Source organism: Hyaena hyaena, unplaced genomic scaffold (genome assembly GCF_003009895.1).
Source record: "Hyaena hyaena isolate Hyena2069 unplaced genomic scaffold, ASM300989v1 scaffold_344, whole genome shotgun sequence".
In the NCBI taxonomy this organism is placed as follows: Eukaryota; Metazoa; Chordata; class Mammalia; order Carnivora; family Hyaenidae; genus Hyaena; species Hyaena hyaena.
In genome coordinates this window covers 1,600,884-1,628,870 of record NW_024080977.1, presented here as the reverse complement: position 1 = coordinate 1,628,870, position 27,987 = coordinate 1,600,884, and the positions used below count along the sequence as shown (strand labels likewise).

The window sequence follows — 27,987 nt, the reverse complement described above, 5'->3', positions numbered from 1 at the left end:
AGTCCCAAGAAGGAAGAAAAAAAAGAGTATCCTTGTATAGAGGAAAGAACGGAATTGGGAAAGAAAAAGAAAAGTTCTTTGGAGGAGAGGGAGACTTTGAGGGAGAGTGAGGACCTCTCATTGGCTAGGTTGTTGCTGGGCAAGGAGAATCGTCCTTCCTCCTCCTGAGGTATGCTAAGTAAGCTGCCAGGAGTGGTACTGAGAACTCTCCCTTCAGTTGCCTCCAGACTCCATTTTGACTTAGCTTCTTTATTGGTTTTCGCAACCCTTACCAGCAGTTGATTAACATTACTAAGAGGTCTTGTGTAAAGGTACACTTGTATCATTGTAAAAGAGTAGAAACCTTTTTAGGGTCTCATCTTGAAACAGCTAATGTTTGTAGCTTTAAAATGTTTTGTAAATACACACCAATGATAGAGACTAAGTATCTCCTTGTGGGAAATGTATGCTTTTTAAAGTTTGTATACATTCACTGTATAACATGATCCAGAAAATACTGGTATGAAAATAGGTGAAATAGGTGGCTTCTTTTTGAAATGTGCTTCAGCAAAATAAAATACTGCAACCAGATTACATAATTTGAATATTAATAATATGCTTAATCAAAATTTGTTCAGGTATAGGTAAGTAATTAAGATATAAATGATTTATACATGCTGCAACTTAGTCTATAGATTTATTCCAAAAGTAGTCACCACACAGTGTCTGTATTTTTATATTTATATGAATATGTTTAATGATTGTAATACATAGTGAGAATGAGGTGGTATTACATTATCCCTAATAGGAATAGTGCTTTTAACTGTTAAAGAATAATATTGCTTTCTTCAGAGGGGGAAAAAACCCCAACTCTCTAGAGCTCCAGACATTCTATAGAATCCCTTAGAGGATGGGGCTTTTGCACAAACTTTTGCTTAAAGAATAGAATAAGGTACACCTTTTTAAAACATTCTTTTTTCCCTTTAATGTATGTTTCTCTCTCTCTTAAAAATAGAGTGTGAGCAGGGGAGGGGTAGAGAGAGAGGGAGACACAGAATCTGAAGCAGTCTCTTGTCTCTGGGCTGTCAGCACAGAGCCTGACATGGGGTTCAAACTCACAAACTGCGAGATCATGACCTGAGCTGAAGTCAGAGGCTTAACCAACTGAGCCACCCAGGTGCCCCAGTTCTTCTTCTTTTTTTCCTTAATGTTTATTTATTTATTTTTGAGAGAGAGTGAGCACATGCATGCAAGTGAGGGAGAGAAAGAGAGGGAGACTGAGAATCCTAAGCAGGATCCAGGTTCCAGGCTGTCACCACAGAGCCCTACGCAGGACTTGACTCATGAGCTGTGAGATCCTGACCTGAGCCATAGTCTGATGCTCAACTAACTGAGCCACTCAGGTGCCCCTAAAACATTTTAATGAAATCCCTCCTGCACCCATTTCACCTATAACTGGAATACTTAAATTCCAATAACTTAGAGTTTCATTCATCAGGGATTCCTTAGAGCCAAGTATAAAGCCTAATGAAGGAAACTAGGATACGTCACTCCAAAATATGTATCTTTGAGAAGAGGAATTGGCAAATAAAAAGATTCTTCCCATATATTTACCTTTCCAGTTTGCTGCCCTTGAGAGCCTGAAACTGCTTTCCTTTGTGCTATCATTTCTCTACAAATGCACTGGTCTTTGTTGAAGATGCTATATAAACTGCGGGGTTTAAGAAGCTTTTTGAGTTACTCTTTGTTTCAAGTTTCTCCTGTGTGATGTGCACTGCAAGTGTTAATAGACTTTTTTTGTTAATGCCCTCTTGTTAAAGAGTGCCAGCTGAGGGGCACCTGGGTGGCTCAGTCGGTTGGGTGTCCGGTCATGATTTCATGGTTCTTTAGTCTGAGTCCCATGTTAGGCTCTGTGCTGACAGTTCAGGCCTGCGGCCTGCCTCAGATTCTCTGTCTCTCTTCCATTCCCTTGCTTGTGCTCTGTCTCTAAAAAATAAATAAATGTAAAAAAAAATTAGATGATATTTTTTCTCAGGAAAGTAAAACATTTCCAATGCCCCATATTAAAAGTTTTAGTGTTTGTAGTGTTGAAATGTTTTGCAAATATTTACCAATGACACAGACTAATCGTTTCTTGCGGGAAATTTACGTTCCTTTAAGTTCACCATGAAAGTAAAACACTTGAAATGCTCTCCGTGCTATTAGAAATTTCCTGACTCTTCTGTACTTCATCTCAATGACATTAGGTCAGAAGACTGTAATCATATTTTAATGATTTTAATGACTAGAGTTCATTGTGCATTCATCTAACAGAAATTTACGGGTTCTAATCCCTTAGTTTGTGAATCATGCCCATTTTTAAGGTTACCAATTACGTGCAGAGTGACTGCGCAACTGTAGTTTCTTACAAGGAAAATTAAATAAGGTTTTTTCCCTATGTTTCCTGAGATTTTGTTTTTGTTCTGTTTTTATATTAAAATCTAGCCTTACAAACAAATAAACAGGACTGATATTTGATCTTCTGGATAACATTTACATGGAAAAAGAGTTCTTTCCAGTACTCTTAGAACTGCACATGAATATACAAAGTGGCTTCCCCAGTTAAACCACCTACTGTTATCATTCAAGATGACTAAACTTTTTTTCTCGTAAATTCACATCTCCCATATGTTTACTTCTCTTTACCTGCACTGCCAGGATCTTGTACTCCCTTTATAATGATGGCTTGGGGGAAGAGTCCATATACTTTGGGCTCCTCCCTATATTTATGTCAGTTTTCCTATCTGTACATAATACATCACAGAAACAGGAAAAGACAGGCTAACCTTCTATAAGAGGGACATAATAATGAGGTGCTCTTGTACTGACATTTTTGTTTCTTCAGCATCTGTTTGCTTCCGAGGCCCGTTATTAAACTGTTTCTGTTTCTGATGAAGCACTCTAATTGTGACATGTATCAATTAACTCTCTGGGAGTGAGTTTTGTAAAGTATACCTTCTTCTCAGGTATTGTAGTTAGGGTTAATTATTTATGGATTGTAGCACTCACAGTGAGAAGTGTTATTTAAATACAAGTAGTTTTTTTTTTTTTTAAACTCTGAGATGCCAATAAAATGTTCCCCATCAATAAAATGTTCTCCCTTAAAACAACTGATTCTAGGTAATTCAAAGAATAGGTCTAAGAAGCTTTTGGATATAAGCATGGCTAAAAAACAATTACTATAACAATCTGATAAGGTAACACAAGAAATCATTGGCTGTGTGTCTAGTTTACGGATATACAAAATCAACCCATAAGCAATCCCTAATACTGTCTTTTGTACTACCATTAGATAGAAATGAATCGGGAGAAACTAACCATCCTGCTTACCTGGAAAAGAAACTGGGGCGCCGACAGCTTTAGTGTTTTTTGTGTGTTACACACTCCTTTTGGCTTTGATCTGATTGCTTCTCCATTTCTGAAAACTTCAAGTAGAAAAATCAATAATAACAGAATTCCAGTGCTGGAAGATCATTTATTCTGACCCTCTCCTTTCATCAAAGTAGAAACTGTAGCCCTTGAATATTGAGTTATCCATTAAAATTCAAAGATGTTCATAAACCTCCTGGCTTCTGGAACTCACAAAATTATATACAAGATTAATGTAAATTATACATAGAATAAACGTTCAGTGGGCCCTAACACACCTTGGCTTTCAATTATATTAGGATAAAATTCCCGTGGATAATCTACAGCTCCTGTGGAATTGCGGCCCACACTCCTTTCTCCCTTTTCTACTCAGGTCTCTGCTTTCTGGGTCAAGGTTGGTTCCATCTGGCCCCTGGGCGTGGCCGGCATCCGGGCCCTGGATAGAGAGAGCTTCGAAGCGCCTAACAGGGAAGGGACATAGAGGTCTGGGTCTCAGTCAGTCGAGGTCTTCTGCAAAGAGCCCCTTGGTCCACTTCCTGAGAGCTCCCATCCCTCCGTCCTGCAGCCGCTGTTTCCGCCTGAACCTCCCCATTTCGCACCTCTGCCGCCGTTTCGTTGAGGCTCCCGCTGAGGGCCCGCTTTGGCTCCGGGCCACGGTACCCTAAAGTCCCCCGGGACGGGCGGGGGAACGTGACCTTGTTACCCGCATGGGTCTCGGGGGCAAAAGCATTCCGTGCACAACCGAGGCACGCCCGACGCAAGGACGGGCTAGGACACTTGTGATCGTAAACCCAGTGGTGAGCCGGGCCCTGTAAGTGGAAGGGAGCGGCTCCCGCGGCCGCCGCCCCTGGGGAGCCGCGAGAGCCTCGCTCTTCCTCCTCCTCCTAACTCGCCGGCTCGGCTGATCTCCTGCCATGACTCAGCGATTCTCGCAGGCTGCCCGGCTGGGGACACCGGCTTCTCGCGGGCTCCTCCCGCCGCGTCCACCCCCTCTCGCCACCCACGCCCGCCCCCGGCCGCCGGCTCTTTCCCAGCCGGGCCGCCGCCGCCGCCGCACTCTGCGCCGGCGTCCCAGCAGCATCGCCGCCTGCGCCGAGCGCCGAGCGCTGCAGCCCGACCCCGCCGCCCACCCGCACGCCAGCCATGGAGCCCGCAGCTCCCCGCCGCCGCCACACCCACCAGCGCGGTTACCCCGTGACGCGGAACCCTCACCTCAACAAGGTGAGTCTGCCGGCCCACCTGGCGGCCCCGTGGTCGCCTTCGGTCTGGGACCGGCCCTCCGGGGGCGGGGGGTGTACCCCGACGCGGCCTCGCCCCTCTGTCCGCTCTCACCGGACGCGGCCCTCGGTGCGGGCAGAATGGAGGGGCTGCCCAGTAGGCTGTGTGCCCAGCGGTGTGATGGGCGCGCGGTGCTGGTTCGCCTTGGCATCCGATTTTGGGAACAGAGGAGGTGTAACTTGTTTACTTTTTGGCTGCTTTTCTCCAGGAGCCAAGCCAAAGAAAGCAGTATCAGGCTAAGTGCGTGAACTGTTTCTGTGAAGATAGCAGGTAGGCTGCCAGCTCAGCCTGTATGTGCCACCTACTTACTGGTTCCACTGAGTGTGGCAATTCTTGAACGCTGCTTGGAGAGAAGTCCTACTGGTCCATCCTGGACACAAATGAGTTCTCAGCCTTATCACATTAACAAGCTAGAAGTCAAGGCCTCTTGGTTTCTGGAGTGACGCGTTTAGGAGGCTGGGAATGCGTGGTGGGTGGCTTCTGCCTTGGACACTTTGCATGGCCTGGTATAAAATCCCTGTCATAGACATGGGGCTGTGGGTAAAGCCATTCCTGTGTTTTTGAATCTGGGCTTCTGGAAATTAAAAACATTTTTTTTTTTTAGAGACCTCTCCTGGAAACAAGGATTCACTGTAGATTATATAGACCCCTTTTCAGATCTGGTAACACTTCATTTTTCTTCACTGGTGATGTGGAGTAAACACCTAGCATTTCTCTGAAATGAAAAATACCTAACTTATAATTTTGCTTATATAGATCCTAACAGTCACACTTACTCTATAGTGAAATTCACCAAATTTCTCTCTAAAGAGCCAAATTTCTCTCTAGATTGTCATTTTGTGTGTGTTTGTAACTGTGTCTTTTTGTGTTTGTGTGTAACTGTGATTTTGACATTTCCTTATTTAAGATACAGGAAATGCTGTCAGTCAGAACAGAGATATGTTTAGTCATTTTGATTGTCTCTTTAGTAGATACTCTTTTTCATTAGGAACTGGACCCCAGTCTTACCTTCTGATCATGTTGCTGGTGATTTGTTGATCATTATTGAAGGCTTGGAGATTTGTGATTTCTCTTATTTAATAATTTATAATTTGATAAATTATAGCTAGTGTGGGTTCTTTTTGATATTTGTGACAGGTTAACTTTTACAAATACGTGGTGTTTAGTATTTGGGTTCATAAAGCATTATGAAATTTTTAAATAGTTCCAACTTAATTTTTTTTCTTCAAACTGAATTTATTTGCTAGGTTTTTTTAAAATCATTTTATTAGTCTGCATGTTGGGGCCTGTTTTCAGTAGAACAAAGGTAAAATCTGATGTGACAGAATAATTTGTTACTTTCATGTATTATCTGCTTGCTGTAATTTACGGCCAAATAATGGGTTGTTACTTAAGGAGGACCACATAAGTGGTATAACCTGTTTGAATTTCCCTGAAGTCATGGGCACGAATGGGTGTTTGGAGTAGGTAGATGGCATAGGCAATCATTGGGCAAGAGTAATTATTACGCCTTTACTTAAAATCTTTTTGGCTCCTATTTACCTATAAAGATTAACTCCTACTCAACAATAAGATCACGGAGATCTTCCACCAAGTTGAAAGGTGCAGCATAATGTGTTAAGAACACATTTTTGAATTTATCATTGAACTTTATTGTCTGCATAGTATCAAATTGGATTTAAAATCTAGTTCACCGAGGTGCCTGTGTGGCTCAGCCAGTTGAGTCCATCTTCCGCTCAGGTCATGCATGATCTCACAGGTTCCTGGGTTTGGCCCGCCTCAGGCTCTGTGCTGCCAGCTCAGAGCCTGGAGCCTGCTTCTGATTGTGTCTCCCTTTCTCTCTGCTCCTCCCCTGGCTCGCTCGCTCTCTCTCCGTCTCTCAAAAAGAAATAAACATTAAAAAAAAATCTAATTCACCAACTCTGGGGTGATTAATAGAATAAGCTTTACTTACTCAGTTCTAAGACAGTGTGTGTTGCCTCATGGAAATAGCAGAATATCCTTACATACATCATTGAAACCATAGCTGGGGGATGTTCTGATCTGCTCTGCACTGAAGACCTCTGGGCTTTACAGTTTTCTGGTAGGCCGGGAATTTTTATTGCTTTTTTTTGTGTGTGTGTGATAACCTAGGCTAGTAGATTTGCCCTTTCACATCCCAGCCTGTCATCTGGCTACATGAAGCCTTCTTCGGCCACATTCACACAGACCTTTATCACCTCAGCTTTTGGGTAACTGCAGTGATTTTACCGGTTTTATTTTCAGTATTGTAGTCTGTCCTACATATAGATATGAGAGCAACACCTACATCAGTTAGTTTTTTCTTCACGTTATTCTTCTGTCATCCAAGTATTTATAATAGTTCCTGTAATGTTGAATGTAAAATCAGTCTTGTCAGGTTTACTGTCTTCTTCAAATTGATCTCATTAATCCCCCAATTTAGTCTTCCACTTGAAGACTTCCACATTTGCTGGATCTCTTAATACTCTCCTTTTTGTCTATGTGTGATTTCCTACAATTAAAATGGCATTGATTGATTTAATAATGATCTCTCTAGGGAAGGTGTTCCTAATTATCTTAGTCCTATTGTCATTACTTAACACCTCTGTTTTTATGTATTCAAATGTATCATGTCATGTTGTATTCACTGCATTGTATTTTTAAAATTTTGATTGTCATAGGGCAGGAGTCATAGTACAGAATTTTGCCCAGTGTGCTTTAAATAAATGTCTATTTCATGAACGAATGAGCCATGTTTTTATTTCTTTTGTCTTTTAAACAGTACTCAGCTTTTAAAGCAAGAAGGTTTTATTTTCTTTTTTTTGCTTTTTCTTTTTTTAATAATTTACTTATTTTTTAATTTACATCCAAGTTAGTTAGCATATAGTACAGCAGTGATTTCAGGAGTAGATTTCTTAATGCCCCAGATTCCTTAATGCCCCTTACCCATTTAGCCCATCCCCCCCCACAACCCCTCCAGCAACCCTCTCTTTGTTCTCTATATTTAAGTCTCTTATGTTTTGTCCCCCTCCCTCTTTTTATGTTATTTTTGCTTCCCTTCCCATATGTTCATCTGTTTTGTATCTTAAAGTCCTCATGAGTGAAGTCGTATGATATGTCTTTCTCTGACTGACTGACTAATTTCACTTAGCATAATACGCTCTAGTTCCATCTATGTAGTTGCAAATGGCAAGATTTCATTTTTTTTTTGATTGCTGAGTAATACTCCATTGTCTATATATACCGCATCTTTATCCATTCATCCATCGATGAACATTTGTGCTCTTTACATACATACTTTGGCTGTTGTCAGTAGTGCTGCTATAAACATTGGGGTGCATGTGCCCCTTTGAAACAGCACACCTGTATCCCTTGGATAAGTACCTTTGTAATGCAATTGCTGGGTTGTAGGGTAGTTCTATTTTTAATTTTTTGAGGAACTTCATACTGTTTTCCAGAGTGGCTGCACAAGTTTGCATTCTTACCAGCGTGCAAAAGAGATCATCTTTCTCTGCATCCTTGCCAACATCTGTTGTTGCCTGAATTTCTAATGGTAGGCATTTGGACAGGTGTGAGGTGGTATCTTGTTGTGGTTTTGATTTGTATTTCCCTGATGATGAGTGATGTTGAGCATTTTTTCATGTGTTTGTTGGCCATCGGGATATCTTCTTTGGAGAAGTGTGTATTTATCTCTTTTGCCCATTTCTTCACTGGGTTATTTGTTTTCTGGGTGTTGAGTTTGATAAATTCTTTATAGATTTTGGAGACTAACTCTTTATCTGATATGTTGTTTGCAAATATCTTCTCCCATTCTGTCAGTTGCCTTTTAGTTTTGCTGATTGTTTCCTTTGCCGTGCAGACGCTTTTTATTTTGATGAGGTCCCAATAGTTCATTTTTGGTTTTGTTTCCCTTCCCTCCAGAGATTTGTTGAGTAAGAAGTTGCTGTGTCCAAGGTCAAATTGGTTTTTGCCTGTTTTCTCTTCGAGGATTTTGATGGCTTACTGTCTTACATTTAGGTCTTTCATTTTGAGTTTATTTTTGTGTACAATGTAAGAAACTGGTCCAGGTTCATTTTTCTGCATGTCGCTGTCCAGTTTTCCCAGCACCATTGGGTGAAGAGACTGTCTTTATTCCATTGGATATTCTTTTCTGTAAAGCAAGAAGCTTTTAGAGTGGTTGTTTGAGCATTATTTTAAGACATTTATACTCTTTTAATTATAGTTTCTTGAAAGTAAATTCATGTTGAAGTCTAAAGCTTAGTCGACTATACATTATATAATGAATACTGGAATATAGGAGAATAGTTGGAATTTGGTTTAAGCTTGACCATCCATGAAGTTTTAATTGCTTGCTAGGTAACCTTAAGGGGGTGATTAGTCTTGGTAAAATCAAGGTTAACAGTAGATATGATCCAAATTAAAAAAATTAACATTGTGAAAACTTAAGAGAAATAAGATCTTTCTTCATTGGTAATAACTAATGTATGATTCTTACTATTTGCTTTTGCTCAAATTCTATCATTCCAGGTAGGATTTCATCATAGTATTTGCGAAAGTACTTCTACCTCATGCTTCTGAGATTCAGTATCTTTCTCTACAGAGCCCAAATTATTTTTGAGGTGCTTCTCTTTGTGTTACATGTACTTATCTAATTTAAAGTTTAATGTTTATGATTTTCAAGGATACTTTCTGAATCTGACGAGTTGTATTTCAAATTTTTTCTCAGGAATTTTCATATGACTAATAATGTTTCATAAATCATCCTTCAAAATTAAAATTCTATACACAGTAAAATCACTTATTTTTAATTCTAAATTTATTAGTTCACTATTCCTTTAGCAATGGTAGAAAACACTAATTGCTAGTTCTGCCATAATTGTGCTTACATGATTTCCATGTCTTTAAGATTAAATAATATACATGACTAGTACATCTCCAAAAGATACCACTCTTTAATGCCATTTTAATCCAGTTTAAGATAGTGATTTATCAAAGTCAGTTTTGGTCAGCATCATTAACTTTTCCATCTAAAAAATGAGCTTCTGGGCAAGTGCATTTGTAGATGTTTGTATCCTGGCATGTCAAGACCTAGTTGGATGTATTGTAGGGAAAAGAGACAAATAGGTCTAATGGCTACGAAGGAAAGATACCTTGAACCTCCTCTTTTTCTTCAGTGAAAATTATACCATAATGAATCATTCAGAAATTTTTATCTCCAACAGTTCTCTGGAGTTTTTTCAGCAGTACGAGAAACTGATGAATTATTTAATGTGGAATCCCACTGATACAAATGGCATTGTATTGTGGGTGGATAGCCATATGCCTCCACACCTGTCTGATACCTTGCTGCACTTGAAACAACAGGGGAAGTGTAGGGGAGCGCAAAAACCAAGTAATATGCTCAAATGAGTAGAAAGATGAGTTTGACCTGAGAACTTTTGAGACTGGTGATATAGAGTATAGGAAATATTGAAGAAAGTCTGAGATTTCTCATTTTTGCATTATAATTTCCTCCTAACTTTTGGGCAAGTATGAGAAATGCAACGTAACGTAATGACCATTGTAAGGCATTCTATTTAGAAAGCATAAGTCCCAATTCTTCCATTTAGCAGCTATGAGATCTTAAGTGAGCTTTTCTTAACTAATTTCAGTTACTATCCTTATAAAATAAAGTGATAATTTCATTCATTTATTTATTTTTATTTAGAAAATATTTGTTCAGAGCCCAGTATATATGAGGTAATGTTCTATTTCAGAGAATATCACAACGAGTAAGATTCTTGTTGTGAGTGCCTTAAATTCTGTTGTAATATGATTTCTGTCTTGCCTCTTCAATCACATATTGAAAAGATTTGAGATAGTGAATATTAGTTTTTTCCTAAATTATAGGAGGCTTTTTTTTAGTACATACTAATTATTAACTTAGTACTTTTGTGTAGTCTGAGCTCATAGCTGGAGCAATTATAAAGAATTCTCTTTTTAGTGTACTAATCCTCTTCCCTTGAATTTCTGATGACAATCTTATGTTCCTTCTTTATTTTATAGTAAAAACAAAACTATTTTTTTAAATTTTACCCTCAAATCCATATAACTAAGCTTGGCTGACATCACAAGACCTCTGAAATCTTTCATACACTTTCACAGAATGCCAGGTATAGGTTAAAATACATATTTGTGAAGAAAAAGGAAAGCTCTTTGCTTCTCAGTACTCTTTTCAAAGTGTGTGAAGCCTTGGAAATACGAAAGAACATAGCTTGTTAGAGAAAGGTAGACGTATGCTTTGGTTGTTAAAGTTATTGGGAGATGAGGGAATGAATTGCAGAGACAGGAAACTTAGAAGTTCCAGTGGTGTGAAACCAGCCTTTACTTGAGTCTGTTTGGCTTCGGAAATAATCAGCTACTCTGACAAAACAAATATTTGGCTATTTCCAATGGTTTTCAAAATTGTCATGACCAAATACTGTGATAGACTCAAGATTGACTGATTTGTTACTTCATTATTTTATGTTATTGAGCCAACTCAACCAACTTTGACAGTATAAATCATGAAATATATTACAACTAAGTAGAACAAATTTGGAAATGTTTCCAACCTAAATGTTTAGGAAATTTTCTTAGACATGGGGCCTAAATATAAAATGTGGATGTCTGTATTCTTAAAATGATATTTAAAATATTTTATGGCCTATACGTTATTTTTTACCTGTTTTTAACTTGATGTATGTAAAGTAGTACATTTTAAACAGATAATTATTGTTATCTTAAGTGAATTTAGAGTATTTAAAGCCTCAATATTTTCCCTCAGGCCTTAAAAATACATCTAAGTTAACCATCAACTAAACTGTTAGATACTTGAGGCCTTTGAGTTTAAAGAGAGAGGAGAGACAGTATGGCTTTAAGTTTCTATGGTTTGATTGGGTAGCTTGGGAAGTCAATATAATAATGAATAATAGTCTCAAAAACATGGGAATATAACTATCAGAGCTTTATACTAATAAACCCTAGACTTAAAGCACTAGGATTATTTTTTTAATCAGGTACTGTTGAGGAAGAATATCATCAAAAGTATTTACATGTTCATCTGAATGTTAATAATTGCATTATGAGGATCCCTGAAGTAGTTACAGTCTAAACTGCCTCATGAAGACCTGGAAATCTGGGGAGTAAAGGAGTCCTGACTCCATTATAGTATTAAGGCAGGTCTCTTAAGCTTAGAATATATTTAATACATTTGAACTGTCTATTCAGAGTCCTCTAAGATAGTTTTAAACTTTTTTGAATGTGACACAGTGCACATATATGTGTATAAGCATAATGTTATGGGCTGAATTGTACCCGGCCAAGAGTCACGTATTGATTTATCCCCAGTATCTCAGAATGTAACTATATTTGGAGTTAATACCTTTAAAGAGGTAATTAAGTTAACATCAGGTTTTTAGGTGGGCCTTAACTCAATATGGCTGATATCCTTATAAGAAAAGGAACGACCATGTGAACATAAAGAGAGAAGTCAGTGAGAAAAGTGTCATAATGTAAGCAACCCTATTAACATCTTGCTCTTGGACTTCCAGCCTTCAGAACTGTGAGACAATAAGTTTCTGTTGTTTTAGTTACTTAGTCTGGTACTTTGTTATGGCAACCCTAGCAAACGAGTACACATTGTAATTGAAACAAAAATTCATAATACAATATTTTGCTGTGTTTCGTGCAGCCTAGTAGTACTCATTATATTTCAGTTTTTACAAAATGTGAGTCACAACCCATAGTTTAAACAAATTCTGCTATATGACTTCTTTAAGTAGTGCATTCACATACTTGGGAAGTTATTAGAAAGTAGCTTTCTTTTCTGTGTCTTAGTGTTGTACATATGGAGCTCTAGTTTGCATTGGTGGTACTGGCCCAGCCTCCTTTTGTTTTTCTGTCTACATGTCCAAATTGAGGCATCTTGTGAAACAATATCTTGAAATGATGAACATGTTATGGTTACTAATAGCTGTAAGTCTTGGTTAGTTGACCAAACAATAAGTCCTTACTTGGGTGCTCAGAGCCAGGAAGAAATTGCTATTTGATTAATAAGCATTTTTGTAAGTCTTTAAAATGTTTCCTTTTTCAAAATTGTAAATTTTTACATATGGTGATTATAATAATGACAGAATTGAGAGCAAACATATTGGTCATATTGCAGGGTTGTTGAATGCAATAGTCAAGAAATAATTCTTGGATGTTTTATGGTGCAACTTAGTAAATTTATTTGAGTAGCACGGGGACATGACCCATGGACAGAAAGAGCTGTACTTTTGCTGTCTGAAGCCAATGGTTATATGCTTAGTACCCAAGGCATAGGGGATGTGCAGGAAGTACTAGATCATAAATGTCTTCTTCAAATCTCTACTCCTAAAACTACTTTCACAAGATTTATCTGGTGCTTATCATTCAGGTCAATATTAACTATTGGTGAGATATCCAGGTAGTCATGAGGCCCTTTAAGAATGTACTAACTAGCATGTATTTGATTCTTATCAGAGTTTTGGATGCCATAGATCAGCCTTCTAGGTTAAAGGTGAAAAATGTCTGCTTCTATCCTTCATCAGTGTCAGTAAATGTAAATGAGAATAACTCCTCTATTAATAAAATTGTTTTCATATTGTTTCACAGAGCATAGGCAAACTATGCTATAGATAACAGATATGTTGAAAACAAAATGCTGTAGTAACACAAAAGATAAAGACATGGGAAAATGCAAACAGGAGGAAATCAGGGTTATACCTGACATCAGACAGTGTAGCGTCTATATCAAAAAGGATTAAGTGAGACAAAATACTCTTTATATTGCTGGAAAGTACAATTTTGAATAAAGTTAAAAAAGTAATATCTATGCACCAAATAACACAGCAGTCACCCTCATAAAAAAGACCCTATAGAACATGCAAAGAGGAATGAACACTAACACTAGCAGACTTTAACATACTTCTCTTCATGCAGGACACACTGAAGGTACAAAAACTGTCTCCATATAGGAATTCCTCAAATTTCTCAAGAAATGTGTTTTACCAATGAGAAAATTCACTTGAGAAATTGGGAAAATGGAAACCAGTATTATAACTTCCGTTTGAGAATTAAAGGTTAATAAATAACACAGAAACATTACTGGTTTGAAAGATCCAATGATAGAAGTCAAAAAGAAGAGCTGGAAATAATGACATACAAAGAGGTTATAATTGACATTTTCTCATCTTTACAGAAACACGTAGGTGAGAGATTGCAATGATCTAACTAATTTTGCTTGTAACTGTTGCCATTTTCTGGTAATATCTCTTTTTTAGTTTCTGTGTTTAGACCATTTACATTTAATGGCATTATTGGTATGTTTGGGTTTCTGTCTACTATTTTATTATTAGGTTCTATTCTCTCTGTTTTTCATTTCTTTATTTCTCCCTTTCCTGTTTGAATATTTTTATTCCATTTTATCTTTGAGTTTTTGACAGTATCTTTTTATAGTTTGGCTTTGGTACTTGCTATAAGAATTATACTATATATAACTTTTCAGTCTACTTAAAGTGACCATTTTGTCAGTTCATTTGGAATGTTGATACCTTATCATTTGTCTAATTACTTTCCCTTGACTATGTTATAGTTATTATATTATCGACTTAATCTCCATACATATGTTACATAAAATTTTTAAAATTGAGATATAATTAACATGTAACTTTAAATTAGCTTCAGGTATACAACATAATGAGTTGATATTTGTATATATTGTGGAATGAACACCACAATAAGTCTAGCTAACATCTGTCACCATATAGTTATAAAAAATTTTCTTCTTGTGATGAGAATTTTTAAGATTTATTCTCTTAGGAACTTTGAAGTATGCAATGCAATATAATTAACTATAGTCACCATGCTGTATGTACATTCATCCCTATGACATTTATTTTATGACTGGATGTTTATACTTTTTGAACACTTTGATCCATTTCCTCTATCCATGTACTTCCCGCCTCTGGGAACCACCATTCTCTTCTCTATATCTATGAGCTTACTTTTTGTTTTTGTTTCTGTTTTTTCTTTTTAAATTCCACATGTAAGTAAAATCATATACAGTGTTTTTCTCTGACTTTAGTTCACTTTAGCATAATGCTGTCAAGATCCATCCATGTTGTTGCAAATAGCGAGGTTTCCCTCTTTTTTTTTTTATTATGGCTGAATTGTATTCTATATATGCATACACACAGATACACACACATACACATATACCACATTTTATTCATTTATCCATTGATGGATTTTTAGGTTGTTTCCATATCTTGGCAATTGCAAATAACGCTGCAGTGAACATGGGGGCACATATATTGTTTTCATGTTGTGTTTTTGTTTTTCAGATAAAAACCCAGAAGTAGAATTGGTAAATCTATTTAATTTTTTGAGGAAACGCCATACTGTTTTCCATAGTGGATATACCTATTTATATTCCCACCAACTTGTGGAAAAAAAGTTTCCTCAAAAACCTCAAAAAAAAAGGGAACCTTTTTTTCCACATCCTCACCAATTCTTGTATTTCTTGTGTTTGTGTGTGTGTGTGTGTGTTTTGATAATAGCCATTCTAACAGGTATGAATAGATATCTTGTGGTTTTGATTTACATTTTCCTGATGATTACTGATACTGACCTTCTTTTCATATGTCTGTTGGCCATTTGTATATCTTCTTTGAGAAAATGTCTATTCAGATCCTCTGCCCATTTTAATTGGATTGTTTTTCTATTGAGTTGTTATGAAAAAAATATTTTGATGTAATAATTTAACGTAATGTTTGTTATTTTGATTTTAACTGTTATACATATTTTAAATAATTTAAGAGGGAAAGATAATCTTTTACAATTACCCTGATATTTGTCATTTTAGGTTATCCTCAGAGATCATTTCCTCTCCATCTAAAGAATTTCCATTAGCATTTCTTTTACAGCAGGTTTGTAGGAGACCAACTGTCTTCATTTTCCTTCATCTGAGAATGTCTTTATTTCACTTTCTTTTCTGAAGGGTATTTTCACAAGTTATAGAATTTTGGGTTGACAGTTGTTTACCTTCAGCACTTGAAAAATGCCATTCCTCTTCTCTCTGGCCTCCCTTGTTTCTGATGAGAAACCTGCAGTCATTCGAATTTTTGTGTGTATACAATGAGTGGGTAAGTTTTTCTCTGGCTCCTTTAAAGATGTTTTCTTTGTTTCTAGTTTTCAGCATTTTGAAATAATTTTTCTGGATTTAGATATTTTTTGATCATCTTCTCCGAGTTTGCTGAGCTTCTTGAATTTGTAAGTTTATACCTGGTGCCAAAATTGATAAGTGTTTAGCCATTATTTCTCCAAATATTTTTTTTATTATTTTTTTTATTTTATTTATTTATTTATTTATTATTTTTTATTTATTATTTATTATTTATTTATTTATTTTTTATTTATTTTATTCTCCTTTTGGCATTGTGTTCATACAAACGTTAGGCTTTTTGGTATTGTCCCACAGGCCCCTGAGGCTCTGACTTTTTCTGTTCCAGTTTTTTTCTTTGTTTTTCAGATTGGTTAATCCATCTTCAGGTTTACTGACCCTTTGCTCTCTTATCTCCATTCTGTTCTTGAGCCCATCCTATGAATATTTTATTTTTGTTATTATATCTTTCAGTTCTAAAATTTCCATTTGGTTCTTTATAGCTTTAATTTGTTGGCCAAGACTTTTTATTTTTCCATTCATTTCAAAAGATTTTGCCCTTATGATTTGGGGTATGGTTACAATAACTTTTAAAATTTTTGATGACCTCATTCTCTGTGTTGTCATTGATTTTATATTCCTTTTAAAGTTAACATTTCCCTGTTTCTTCATATGCTGAGTAATTTTTGCATGTATCCTGGACATTTGCATTCTAGGTTTTGGTTAAATCCCAAGGGGAATACAGTTCTTGGTTTTTGCAGTCAGTCAAACTGGTTAGGTCACTTCATAAGCTGGACCCTCATTCTATGGGTTGTGATTCCAATATTCCATTTCCAAAGCCACTTTGTAGTGCTGTTTGGATCTGTTCATCATGTGTACTGCCCAGTAGGATCCATACAGCAATTTACACCATAGTGTAGTTCTCAGATCCTTTGTGAGACTGTTTAAGATCAAGTCTCTACATGCATAGCTCAGAGGTGAGCCCAGGAGTTCATATACAACTTTACGGGATTGCTCTCTTGAGTTCCCTTTTTTCTTTGACCTCAGTGATACTTTCTGTTTCTTTGAGCCTCCCTTTCCAGCCCACTAGCCAGAAAGCTGGTCCTTTAGTTTGCTTGCTCTGCAGTATACTTCCTCTGTCTGCATTTGCACTTAGGGCCAAGTGACTGGAAGACAAAGAGAAATGCAACAGACGTTTAATCCATGATCTTGGGACCATTGCTTCTCTGGCTAAAAAGAATGATCTTCCTATCTTACAATTTTAGACATCTACAGCATTCAGGTCATGTTCTTGCCACCCACTGTGGGATTCCTGGGGGGCTGGGGCTAGAAAGAATGGAAAATAAGAGTGGATTTCCCTCTGCTGTGATCTTTAAGGTTCTCCTTTCCTGATTCTTGGACCAGAAAAAGAAAGCTTTTCTTGGCACTCTTTTTGTCTGCACACAGTTGCACTTCTAGCATTTCTGTTGCTTTTTAGTCAAGGCCAGTTGATTACAGAGGGAAAAAAAAACCCAGGCTGTACTGAAGGGCAAAACTGCAGGAAACTCACTGTTGTTTTGGTGATATCTGGGATTTCCCCGTTCCTCTGCTGCCACTAACTTTTCAGATTCTTCAGATAGCTGCCTGATGCATTCTGTACACAGTTTAAAGTTGGATTCATTGGGAGAGACAAGATAAAGTATGCTTATACCATTTTGCACAGAACCAGAACCCTCAGATTATTATTTTTAGTATGTGAATGTGTGAAACTCAGTCTAACTTGGTTTTAGGGGAAAACATCAGAAATATGCTCTGCAATATATATTCACATCCCCCCCTCATTTCACTGGGTACTTAATTGCTATAGTAATGTTAGTAATAAAGGTTATTTTGTCGAAAATGGTTTATGTAAAAGTAAGAATGTGACATAATTTGTGAAATTACTATAGTCTAAGCATTTATAAAAATGCTTGGCCTTGTTGGTATTTGTATACTTCTGTTTCTCTTCATGCTGTGATGGAGAAAATACTACAGAAATTACAAGGTTCAAAATTCCTCTGGGGAGGTGGGTAGGGTTGTGATGCTGGTTTAATCATAGCTTTATCTTTTCACATACTTGCTCATAGGACCTGGATTATAGTTAGTATTCTGTAAAAGTTTTTCAAATGGATAAATGATGGTTAATTCTTGACCTAACATTCTTATAGCTCTGTTCTGCCTTTCAAATATGCTTATAATTTCTCCACAGGTTATATGGTACATTGTGGGGTGAATATGCTGTTGCGTGTGTGTTGGAGAATCTCTTTCCATTAGCGGGTGTAGGAATGACCACTTTATCTTTTACGACTTGGTTTTGGTACATATAACAGCAAGGACAACAACAGTTAAAACAAGTAACAGTGATTTGATTAAGATGTAGCGTATTTTTCTCTCACACATAAAGGAAATCAGAGGTAGACAGTCTAGGCCGGTTTGGTGGGTCAGAGAGTCATCAGGAACATGCCGCACTTTCATCTTCCAGAACACTCATGGTCCTAACTATCATTCTTAGATAGCATTTGCACATTCCAAGCGGGCTGCTGGAAGAAATGGAAGAAACCCAAGAGCCACTTTCCAGTGGAGTCAGCTAGCTGTCTTTAAGGACCCTTCCCCACATCCCACACATCCTTTCCACTCACATTCATTGTTCAGGACTCATTCAACAGGGCGTCTTCTATAGGGGAGTCTGGAATTTTAGTCTTTTGTCTACATTACTACCCCAAATAATACAGGGTCCTCTCACTGCAGAAGAAGGGGAGAACAGATGTTACAGTAAACGTCTAGCAGTCTCTGCCCTAGCCAGGGAGGCCAGAAACATAAGGATAGAGATTTAACAAATCTTGGAGCTTCAGGTAAATGGTTCTTAGTATTTTTAATAGCCTTACAGATTCACTGTATAAAGGCAAAAATATAAAGAAGTGAAAAGTTCATCTCCCTCTCATTTCTGTGCCCCAGCTAGCTTGTTCCCCTTTCTAGGTGTAATTGTGGTTTGTAGAGCTCAATATGTTTCCATTATATACTAGAAATATTGTATGACTTCTCTTTATTTATTTATTTATGAGAGAACACATAGGGGAGGGGAAAAATGGGGGGGGGGGAGGTGGAAACAGAGGATCTAAAGTGCTGTACTGACAGCACAGAGCCAGATGTGGGACTCAAACTCACCAACCCCACGAGATCATGACCTGAACTGAAGTCGGATGCTTAACGGACTGAGCCAGTCAGGTGCCCCTGATTTTATATATTTATATATAAATTTATATATTTTTTAAAGTTAATTTTCTTATTAGAATGTTATTGCTGCAGGACATTACTCAGATCTGCCCTAAGTGTGGTAGCTAGGAGGTGGTGTTACAAAGACAAATGTTGCAGTTAGGGGTGTGTATGTGAATTATACAGGGACGTGGGAGACAGATTGAGAATCTCGAGCCCAGGATGAGCTTTCTATCATTTGTCTGGTACTCAGAAACTGGTTCTGAGACCCTGTTTTCTCTTTCTTTAGTGAGCTAGCCTTGGGATGGGGATTCCTCAGTAGGGTGAATAACAAATATTGTGGGTGAGCACTGCTAACTCGCAGCGTTTTCATGAAATGGCATCACTATTCCGGCAAAAAACTGGGTGTTCCTGTTATTTTACTGGCTAATATGGATTTGCCTGTGCTGGCTCCTGCCTGTGTTCTCCAGGGTCACCTTTAATCATTCTTCCTTTAGTTGATGTTTCCTTCCTTAGACTTTCTCCAAGAAGCCAAGCCCTTCTGCATCGGGATTTGTGTCCTTGCTGTTTCCTGCACAGTCACCCTGAGTCTTTCACCTGGTCAACTCCTACTCTTCCATTTCTCCTTCATATCTCATTTTACTTTATTTTTTTTAATTGTTTTTATTTATTTTGAAAGACAGAGTGCAGGTGGGGGAGAGGCAGAGAGAGAGGAAGAATCCCAAGCAGGATCTGTGCTGTCAGATCTCGGGAACTGTGAGATCATGACCTGAGCTAAAACCAAGAGTTTGATGGTTAACCTACTGGGCCACCCAGGTGCTTCCAGATCCTCATTTTAATATCACTACTCAGTGGGCTCTTCCTTCGTAAGCCCCTAAGTTAAGTTTGGTAGTAAATTTTCCCTTTTCTTCCCTTGTACTTATCACAGTGTTATTTTATAATTGTGTAGCTCTTCATGTAATATCCTATTAAGCTCTCTGCATTGTTAGCTTCATGATATTTGACATATCACTGTTTCATTGGCTCAGTGCCTGCAGGCGTTATGGCATTCGCTCAGCAAATATTTGGTGAAAAATACTTGGTGAGTGTGATGATTACTTTTATGTGTCATTTTAGCTAGGCCCCTGTGTATCCCGACATTCGGTCGAATATTATTCTGGGTGTGTGTGTGAGGGTGTTTCTGGATGAGATTAACACTTGAATTGGTAGACTGAGTAGAGCAGACTTCCCTACATAATGTGGTTGGGCTTCATCCAGTCAATTGCAAGTCTGAACAGGACAAAAAGGCTGACCCTCTTGTGAGGAAGAGGAAAGCCCTCTTGCCTGAATGCCTTCAATCTAGGACATCGATTTTTTTCCCTACTTTTGGATTTGAATTAAAACACTGGCTCTTCCTGGATCTTAAGCCTGCTGGCCTTTGGACTATAACTATACTGTCAGCTCTCCTGATTTCTCAGTCCTTTGGGCTTGGACTAGAACTACACCATTGGTTCTCGTGGGTCTCCGGCTTGCCAACTTCAGATCTGGGGATTTGTCAGCTTTCATCATTGTATAAGCCAATTCCTTATAATAAATTTATTCATATATGTGTTGTTTATACACACACCCTATTCATTTTGCTTCCCTGGAGCCCCTTGACCAATTCAGTGAGCTTCACAAACTCCCGTAAAGTAACTAAGAGGAGAAAACATTTCTGAAAATCTCAACAGTGGATCTGAAGTAAGAAAGCCATCTTGTGGCGTTTCTGGGAATATCATGTTGATATGTGAAATACATCCCTTGGAAACTGAAACATAGTTCTCTGCAACAATTCTTATCTTTTTTAAAGGATTTTTAAATATCCCAGTTAACTGACATACAGTGTAATATTAGTTTCAGGTGTACATTGTAGTGACTCAACACTTCTGTATAACATTCAGTTCTCATTATAGCAAGTGCCTTCCTTAATCCCCATCACATACTTCACCCACCTCCCCTCTGGTAACCATGAGTTTGTTCTGTATAGTTAAGAGTCTGTTTTTTGGTTTGCCTCTCTCTCTTTTTCCCTTTGCTTGTTTGTTTTGTTCCTTAAATTCCATACATGAATGAAATCATATGGTATGTGTCTTTCTCTGGCTGATGTATTTGGCTTAGCATTATACTCTCTAGCTCTGCCCATGTCATTGCAAATGACAAGATTTCACTCTTTTATATGGCTGAGTAATATTTTATTTTACACACGCACAAACACACACACACACACACACACACACCACATCTTCTTTATCCATTTATTTCTGTAACTTGGCTATTGTAGATAATGCTGCTATAACATTGGGGTGCATATATCCCTTTGAATTAATATTTTGTATTCTTTGGGTAAATAGTAGTGCAGTTGCTGGAGTGTAGGGTAGTTTTAATTTTAACTTTTTGAAGAACCTCCATACCTGTTTTCCACAATGTCTGTACCAGTTTACATTCCCACAAACAGTGCATGGGGCTTCCTTTTTCTCCACATTTTCACAACATCTGTTGTTTCTTGTGTTGTTGATTTAAGCCATTCTGCCAGGTGTTAGGTGGTATCTCCTTGTAGTTTTGATTTGCATTTCCTTGATCATTAGTGATGGTGAGCATCTTTTTGGCTGTCCGTTGGCTATCTGTATGTTTTCTTTGGAAAAATGTCTATTCATATTTTCTGCCCATTTTAAATTGGATTGAATTTTATAAGTTGAGTGTTGAGTTTGAGTTTGATAACTTCTTTTTATGTTTTGAATACTAACCCTTTATCAGATATGTTATTTGCAAATATCTTCTTCCATTCCATAGGTTGCCTTTTGTTTTGTTGATTATTTCCTTTGCTATCTGCAAAATCTTAAAGTTTTTTTGTACCAAAGACTCCTTTGGAAATTTGGTGTAGTCTACAGCCTTCTTAAAGCAGTGGTTTCAAATGAATGAATACACAGTGTTACAAAAGAAGCCAAGTATGATAATACATATCAAAGTATTAAAAAGTAAATGTGTGATATTATAAGATATATTCTCTTTATGGAAGACTTAAATAGCAAGTCAATATATTTAAATATGAGCAATTTAAAGTGAAATTTTATTTTTTAAAGAGATCAATATGAAGGTTGTCAACATGACTAACTCATGTGCCTTTTCATCTTATAAAACAACCTTATTGTGGGTCTAAAACTATTGTAATTTCAAAGTAATGATATACATACGTGATATTTCAAAATATATGCCAGAAATTTAATATGATAAAAAATGTTATTTCTATTTATGACAGTCACAGAAATTACTACAACTATTTCTCTTGTTTGTTATCTTCTTTTACGATGGAAAGAAATACTAAGTTTCACCGAGTTAGTGAAAAAAAAGACTCCCATGTTTTAAAGACTCCTGAATTCTATTCACTGACTCCTTGAAGGTCTGTGATTAGGTCCATGTGTGAAAGTGATATACATTCTGTAGGAACTTTACTATGAAAATTCAATTTTGATCTCTTCCTGGGCTGATGACACACAGCATGATCCTCTCTTGTGATACTAAGCAGTGGCAGCAAGATCAGCTCCCAACCAGCCATGTAATCAGGAGGGTCCACAACCAAAACACTTACAACCATTCTGTACCCATACGACTGTTCTGGTTTTCACATGCAGTCCAATATTCAATTAGTTACATGAGATATTCACTATTTTTTATTTTTTATTTTTTTGTTTTTAGAGGAAAGGGAGGGAGAGTTTTTTTTTTTTTTTTTTTTAATGTTTATTTTATTTTTGAGACAGAGCATGAGCTGGGGAGGGGCAGAGAGAGGGAGACACAAAATCTGAAACAGGCTCCAGGCTCTTGAGCTGTCAGGACAGAGCCCGATGTGGGGCTTGAACCTACCAGCCACGAGATCGTGACCTGAGCTGAAATCTGACGCTTAACCGACTGAGCCACCCAGGCACCCCTTCACTATTTTTTTCTATAATATTTTCTATAATAGGCAACATAATATTACCCTTAAAAATACTTAAACTATTTAGTTAAATCTCTCATCCAACATTTTAAAAATCCATTGGCTCTCTTAGGTGGAGGTGTTCTTTTTTTTATTATCAATTAAGCAAATGTTTCACTTAAACTACACAATAGTTATACTTATATCCTAAAGTACCTAGATGAAATGATTTTTAGGTGTTATAGTTATGATTTTGCTGTAAATTTTAGAGTATCTGGGGCCAAGTATATTTTAGATACATATTTGTAATCATTACCTATGCCAGTTTAAATGACATTATATCAGATGAGAAAATTAATTGCTATGTAATGAAACCGAATGTTTTCTTAAAGAAGCTGTTGTTAATATATTATTGGTTTTAGCTAATTGATTTTCTGCCTCTTAAAGGAGACTATCACTAGAGAGTTTGGTTGCACAGATGAATGCATTCAAAATAATCATTTAAAAACTTTACCTTGGAAATGTGTATTCTATCTGGCTGGTTGGTTTTGAAGAAATAAGGTTGTGCACCACCAAAAAAATTCTTGAAATCATTATCTATGTTGTCAATTAGAATTAAATAAATCAATTTCAAAAAACAGTATTTGGCACTCTGGAAGATCTAGGGGAAGAAACCTTTCAGTAGAATGTATCCAGGACAAATTAGTATCACTTCTCTTTCTGTAGTTATAAAATATGCATATAAACTATGTTAATACATAGTTGAAAATATTGACATTTAAAGCTACAGCTCACTTTGATCTCTTTATTTCAGAATAATAAATAATAAAAACAAACCTTACAATAAATACATTTTATAATGAATTATACATACATAGATTACTTAGATATTGTGATTTAGACAGTGATTTCCTTTTTGCTATTCTGCTTGATTACGTTGAGTCCTTATTCAGGAAAAAAACGAAGGCAAATTACTGAAGTTCAACCATTAAAGATGTAAGTTAGAGCAGAGTTCAGAATGTATCCTTTCTGCTTTTATGGTAATCATTTCTGATAAATTACTTAGGAAAAAGTTTCTTTCTCAGTTACCATGCAAGCACAGTTTTTAATAGAAGTCTCTTGTGATGCCAGGAATTTTGTTTTCATTTCTGCTTGATGGTCTCAGTTTTCTCAAGAAGATATACATAGATCAATTAGTAGAGTCCAGAAGAATAGTTGTCCTGTGCGCTCTCCTCAGCAGTGAAACAGCATACCATTCTGCTGTCTAGGGATCTTGTCCAAAAGGTTTCTTAAGGAATAGGGAAAGTAAAAGAAAGACAGAAAATGAGAAAACCAGGGTTGAACCTTGGGTGAATGAGAACACTTTTAGGCAATTAGAATTATAGGTGGTCTGGAAACCTAATATATGTATAGACGTCTAAACTTTTTAACTACATGAAAGACTCAATAGAAATCAAATGGAAGTTAGAAGCTGCATGTATACTTTGGATACACTGTCCTTTGTTGGATAGGCATAACCCTAAGGTAAAAATTCTTTGAAACAGATATTAGTTACATCAGCTTTTAATAAGGAGAATGCATTAAGGTAGTGTTTCACTGTATTAAGCCAGCATTTAATAAGGAGAATGTGTTAAGCTACTGTTTGTAATTTGTACAAACTTATATATGAATATGTGTCTGTTACTATGAAAAAATGAAACTTAGAGCCAGGATTATTAAATGGTTCAGAATTCCACTTACTATTTGCTACATGCTTTCTGGGAAGCTGCTGGTTGGTAGGAATCCCCTTGATGTGTCATTCTTAAAAACTGTGGTTTAAACAAAATCATGCCATATATATTTTTAAATTTTCAGGCTTTTTAAGATTTAAGTTTGCTTATACATTAACTTTTCTTTTCATAAAGGGTAGCAATAGTACATGAACCCAATCATAGGACTTTAACTTGGACCAGTTCCCCCAATTTTTAAGCCGTAGGTTTTTTGTTTGTTTGTTTGTTTTGCTTTGTTTTGGTTTTGGTTGTTGTTGTTTCAGAGTTGAATTGACACTATTATGTCATGGAATATTTGATTAACAGTATATGGGGGTTTGTAGTTACTAAACATCAAAGAATATCAGAAGATAGCCAGGTGACATTGTCATTCACATGGCATACAGTGGGAGACCTGTTAGGTCAGAACAACATTGGAAAATTTATGTAAAAATTAATTGGCTAATTAATATACCAATAAATGATTAAGTGCTATTATTAAGTGAACACAAGAGCATATGTTAGTGCTTCTGACAATAAGTCTTATTCTCAGAATATTGATAATTTTGATTCTCATTTTGGAGGCATATTTTCAAGGCTTAATATTCAGAAATTTACTGATTCTTTACATATGTTCATGTATTTTTGAGACTGAATTTTACTCTAGCTTTTTCCCATTTTCAACTTCCAAATTTTTCATTTTGAGCAAGAGAAAAATTTATTGAATTTTCTTTCTTTTTCAATTACATTACTGTACATAATTCTGTATTATTCTGAAGAGTCATTCATGGCATATTTTAAATGATCAGTCTTCCCAGTTATGTCTCTAACAAGTGAAGTATGCTTTCCATTTTACAATTACATTTTTTACACAGTGTCCCTTACTGCTAGCTCTTCATTTTAAACTTAAATTTACCAGAATTAATATACTAGTCACTGAGCAGCAATTATATTATTTTTTAAAATTTTAGTATTTCTCAGAAGTTAAATATTTAAAGTTTTCCATTTTGTTTATGTAGCAAATTACTGGATCTCAGTAATGTCTGGTACTTTTAACATTTATTTATTTTATTTAAATTTTAATTAGTTATTTAATTTATTTTAATGAAATTTAATTAATTTTAGTTAGCATACAGTGCAATGTCGGTTTCAGGAGTAGAATCCAGTGATTCCTCACTTACGTACAATACCAGTGTTCATCACAAGTGCCCTCCTTAGTACCCACCAGCGATCTAGCTTATCCCCCAGCCACCTCCCCTCCAGCAGCTCACACTTTGTTCTTTATCATTAAGAGTCTCTTGTGGTTTCTTTCCCTCTCTTCTCTTCCCCGTCCCCTCCCTCCAACCTTTCTATGTGTTAAATTCCACATATTAGTAAAATCCTAGGATATTTGTATTTTTCTGATTGACTTATTTCACTTATCACAATATATTCTGTCTCTATTCATGTTGTTGCAAATGGCAAGATTTCATTTTTTTTTTTTGGTGGCTGAGTAATAATTCATTGTGTGTGTGTGCGTGTGTGTGTATGTCTGTGTGTGTATACATATATGCATACCACATCTTTATCCATTCATCACTGGATGGACATTTGCGCTCTTTCCATAGTTTGGCTATTGTTGATACTAATGCTGGGTGCATGTACCTCTTTGAATCTGTATTTTTGTATCCTTTTGGTAGATGCCTAATAGTGCAATTGCTGGATCATAGGGTAGTTCTATTTTTAGTTTCTTGAGGAGCCTCCATGCTGTTCTCCAGAGTGGCTGTACCAGTTCACATTCCCACCAACAGTGCAAGAGGGTTCCCCTTTCTCCACATCCTCACCAACAACTCTTGTTTCTTATGTTGTTAATTTTAGCCTTTCTGACAAATGTGAGGTGGTATCTCATCATAGTTTTGATTTGTATTTCCCTGATGATGAGTGATGTTGAGCATCTTTTTATGTATCTGTTAGCCATCTGGATGTCATCTTTGGGAAGGTGTCGCCATCCAGTGTTTTCAACACCATTTGTTGAAGAGACTGTCTTTTTTCCATTGGATAGTCTTTCCTGCGTTGTCAAAAATTAGTTGACCATATATTTTAGGGTCCAATTCTGGGTTTTCTGTTTTGTTTCACTGATGAGTGTGTCTGTTTTTGTGTCAGTACCATACTGTCTTGATGACTACAACTTTGTAGTATATCTTGAAATTTGGAATCGTGATTCCTCCAGTTTTGTTTTTCTTTTTCAGGATTGCTTTGTCTATTTGGGGTCTTTTGTGGTTCTATGCAAATTTTAAGCTTGTTTGTTCTAGCTCTGTGGAAAATGCTGGTGGTATTTTGATAGGGATTGCATTAAATGTGTAGATTATTTTGGGTAGTATAGACATTTTAACAATATTTGTTCTGCCAGTCCATGAGCATGGAATGCTTTTCCATTTCTTCACGTCCTCTTCAATTTCTTTCATAAGTCTTCTATAGTTTTCAGAGTACAGCTCTTTTACATCTTTGGCTAAGTTTATTCCTAGGTATCCAATTGTTTTTGGTGCAGTTGGAAATGGGATCAATTCCTTGATTTCTGTCTCTGCTGCTTTGTTATAGGTGTATAGATGTGCAACAGATTTCTGCACATTGACTTCATATCCTCTGACTTTACTAATTCATGTATTAGTCCTAGGTACTTTTCTAAGCACTAAGAATGAAGTGGTGAAAAAAAAAAAAATCCAGGCAAAATCCTGACCTAATGGAATTTACACTGTGGTTGGGGACACAAACCACAGATAAAAAGGAAAATGGCATGCAGAAGTTTCCAGCAATACCACGTGTCTCCTGGTGTCTACTGGAACTCCTAGGCAAAAGACTGACAGGCTGCACTGTCTGCTGCTCTCTAGTCATCCAGGAGAGAATGGTTGGGTCAGGCTCAGCTGAGCACTATGGATTATCATTAGGAAAGGGCCCATCCAGCTCCTGGGGAACAAAAAAGCCCCAGAGGACCCCCAACTGAACATGTAACAATGGGGCCACTTGCAGTCATAAGAGTGGCTCCTGTTGGAGAAAAATATCTGGAAACTGGATACCAGCTGTGCTGATGCATTTGGAAACCTCCTGAGAAATCAAGATTGTATACAGCTTCTCATACTTGGAGGTTCTGGAGCCATCACTCTCAGCTAGCCCTTGCAGGCAATTTAGAGAGCTCTACTAGGCATCATTCAGTGGGCTAATCTATTTTGCTTTCTTCA

The 27,987-nt window shown here is 36.9% G+C and overlaps 1 protein-coding gene across 1 annotated transcript in view; it reads left to right on the top strand.

Annotated features, from left to right (window-relative positions):
- Positions 1-4,481: 4,481 nt before the first annotated feature.
- The window catches only part of ME1 (malic enzyme 1), a 178,007-nt gene continuing 154,501 nt past the window's right edge, over positions 4,482-27,987 (top strand). The window contains exon 1 of the mRNA XM_039249761.1: positions 4,482-4,608. Coding sequence (XP_039105692.1) covers positions 4,531-4,608 — 78 coding nt within the window. The 5' untranslated portion in view covers positions 4,482-4,530. The remainder of the gene's footprint in view (positions 4,609-27,987) is intronic.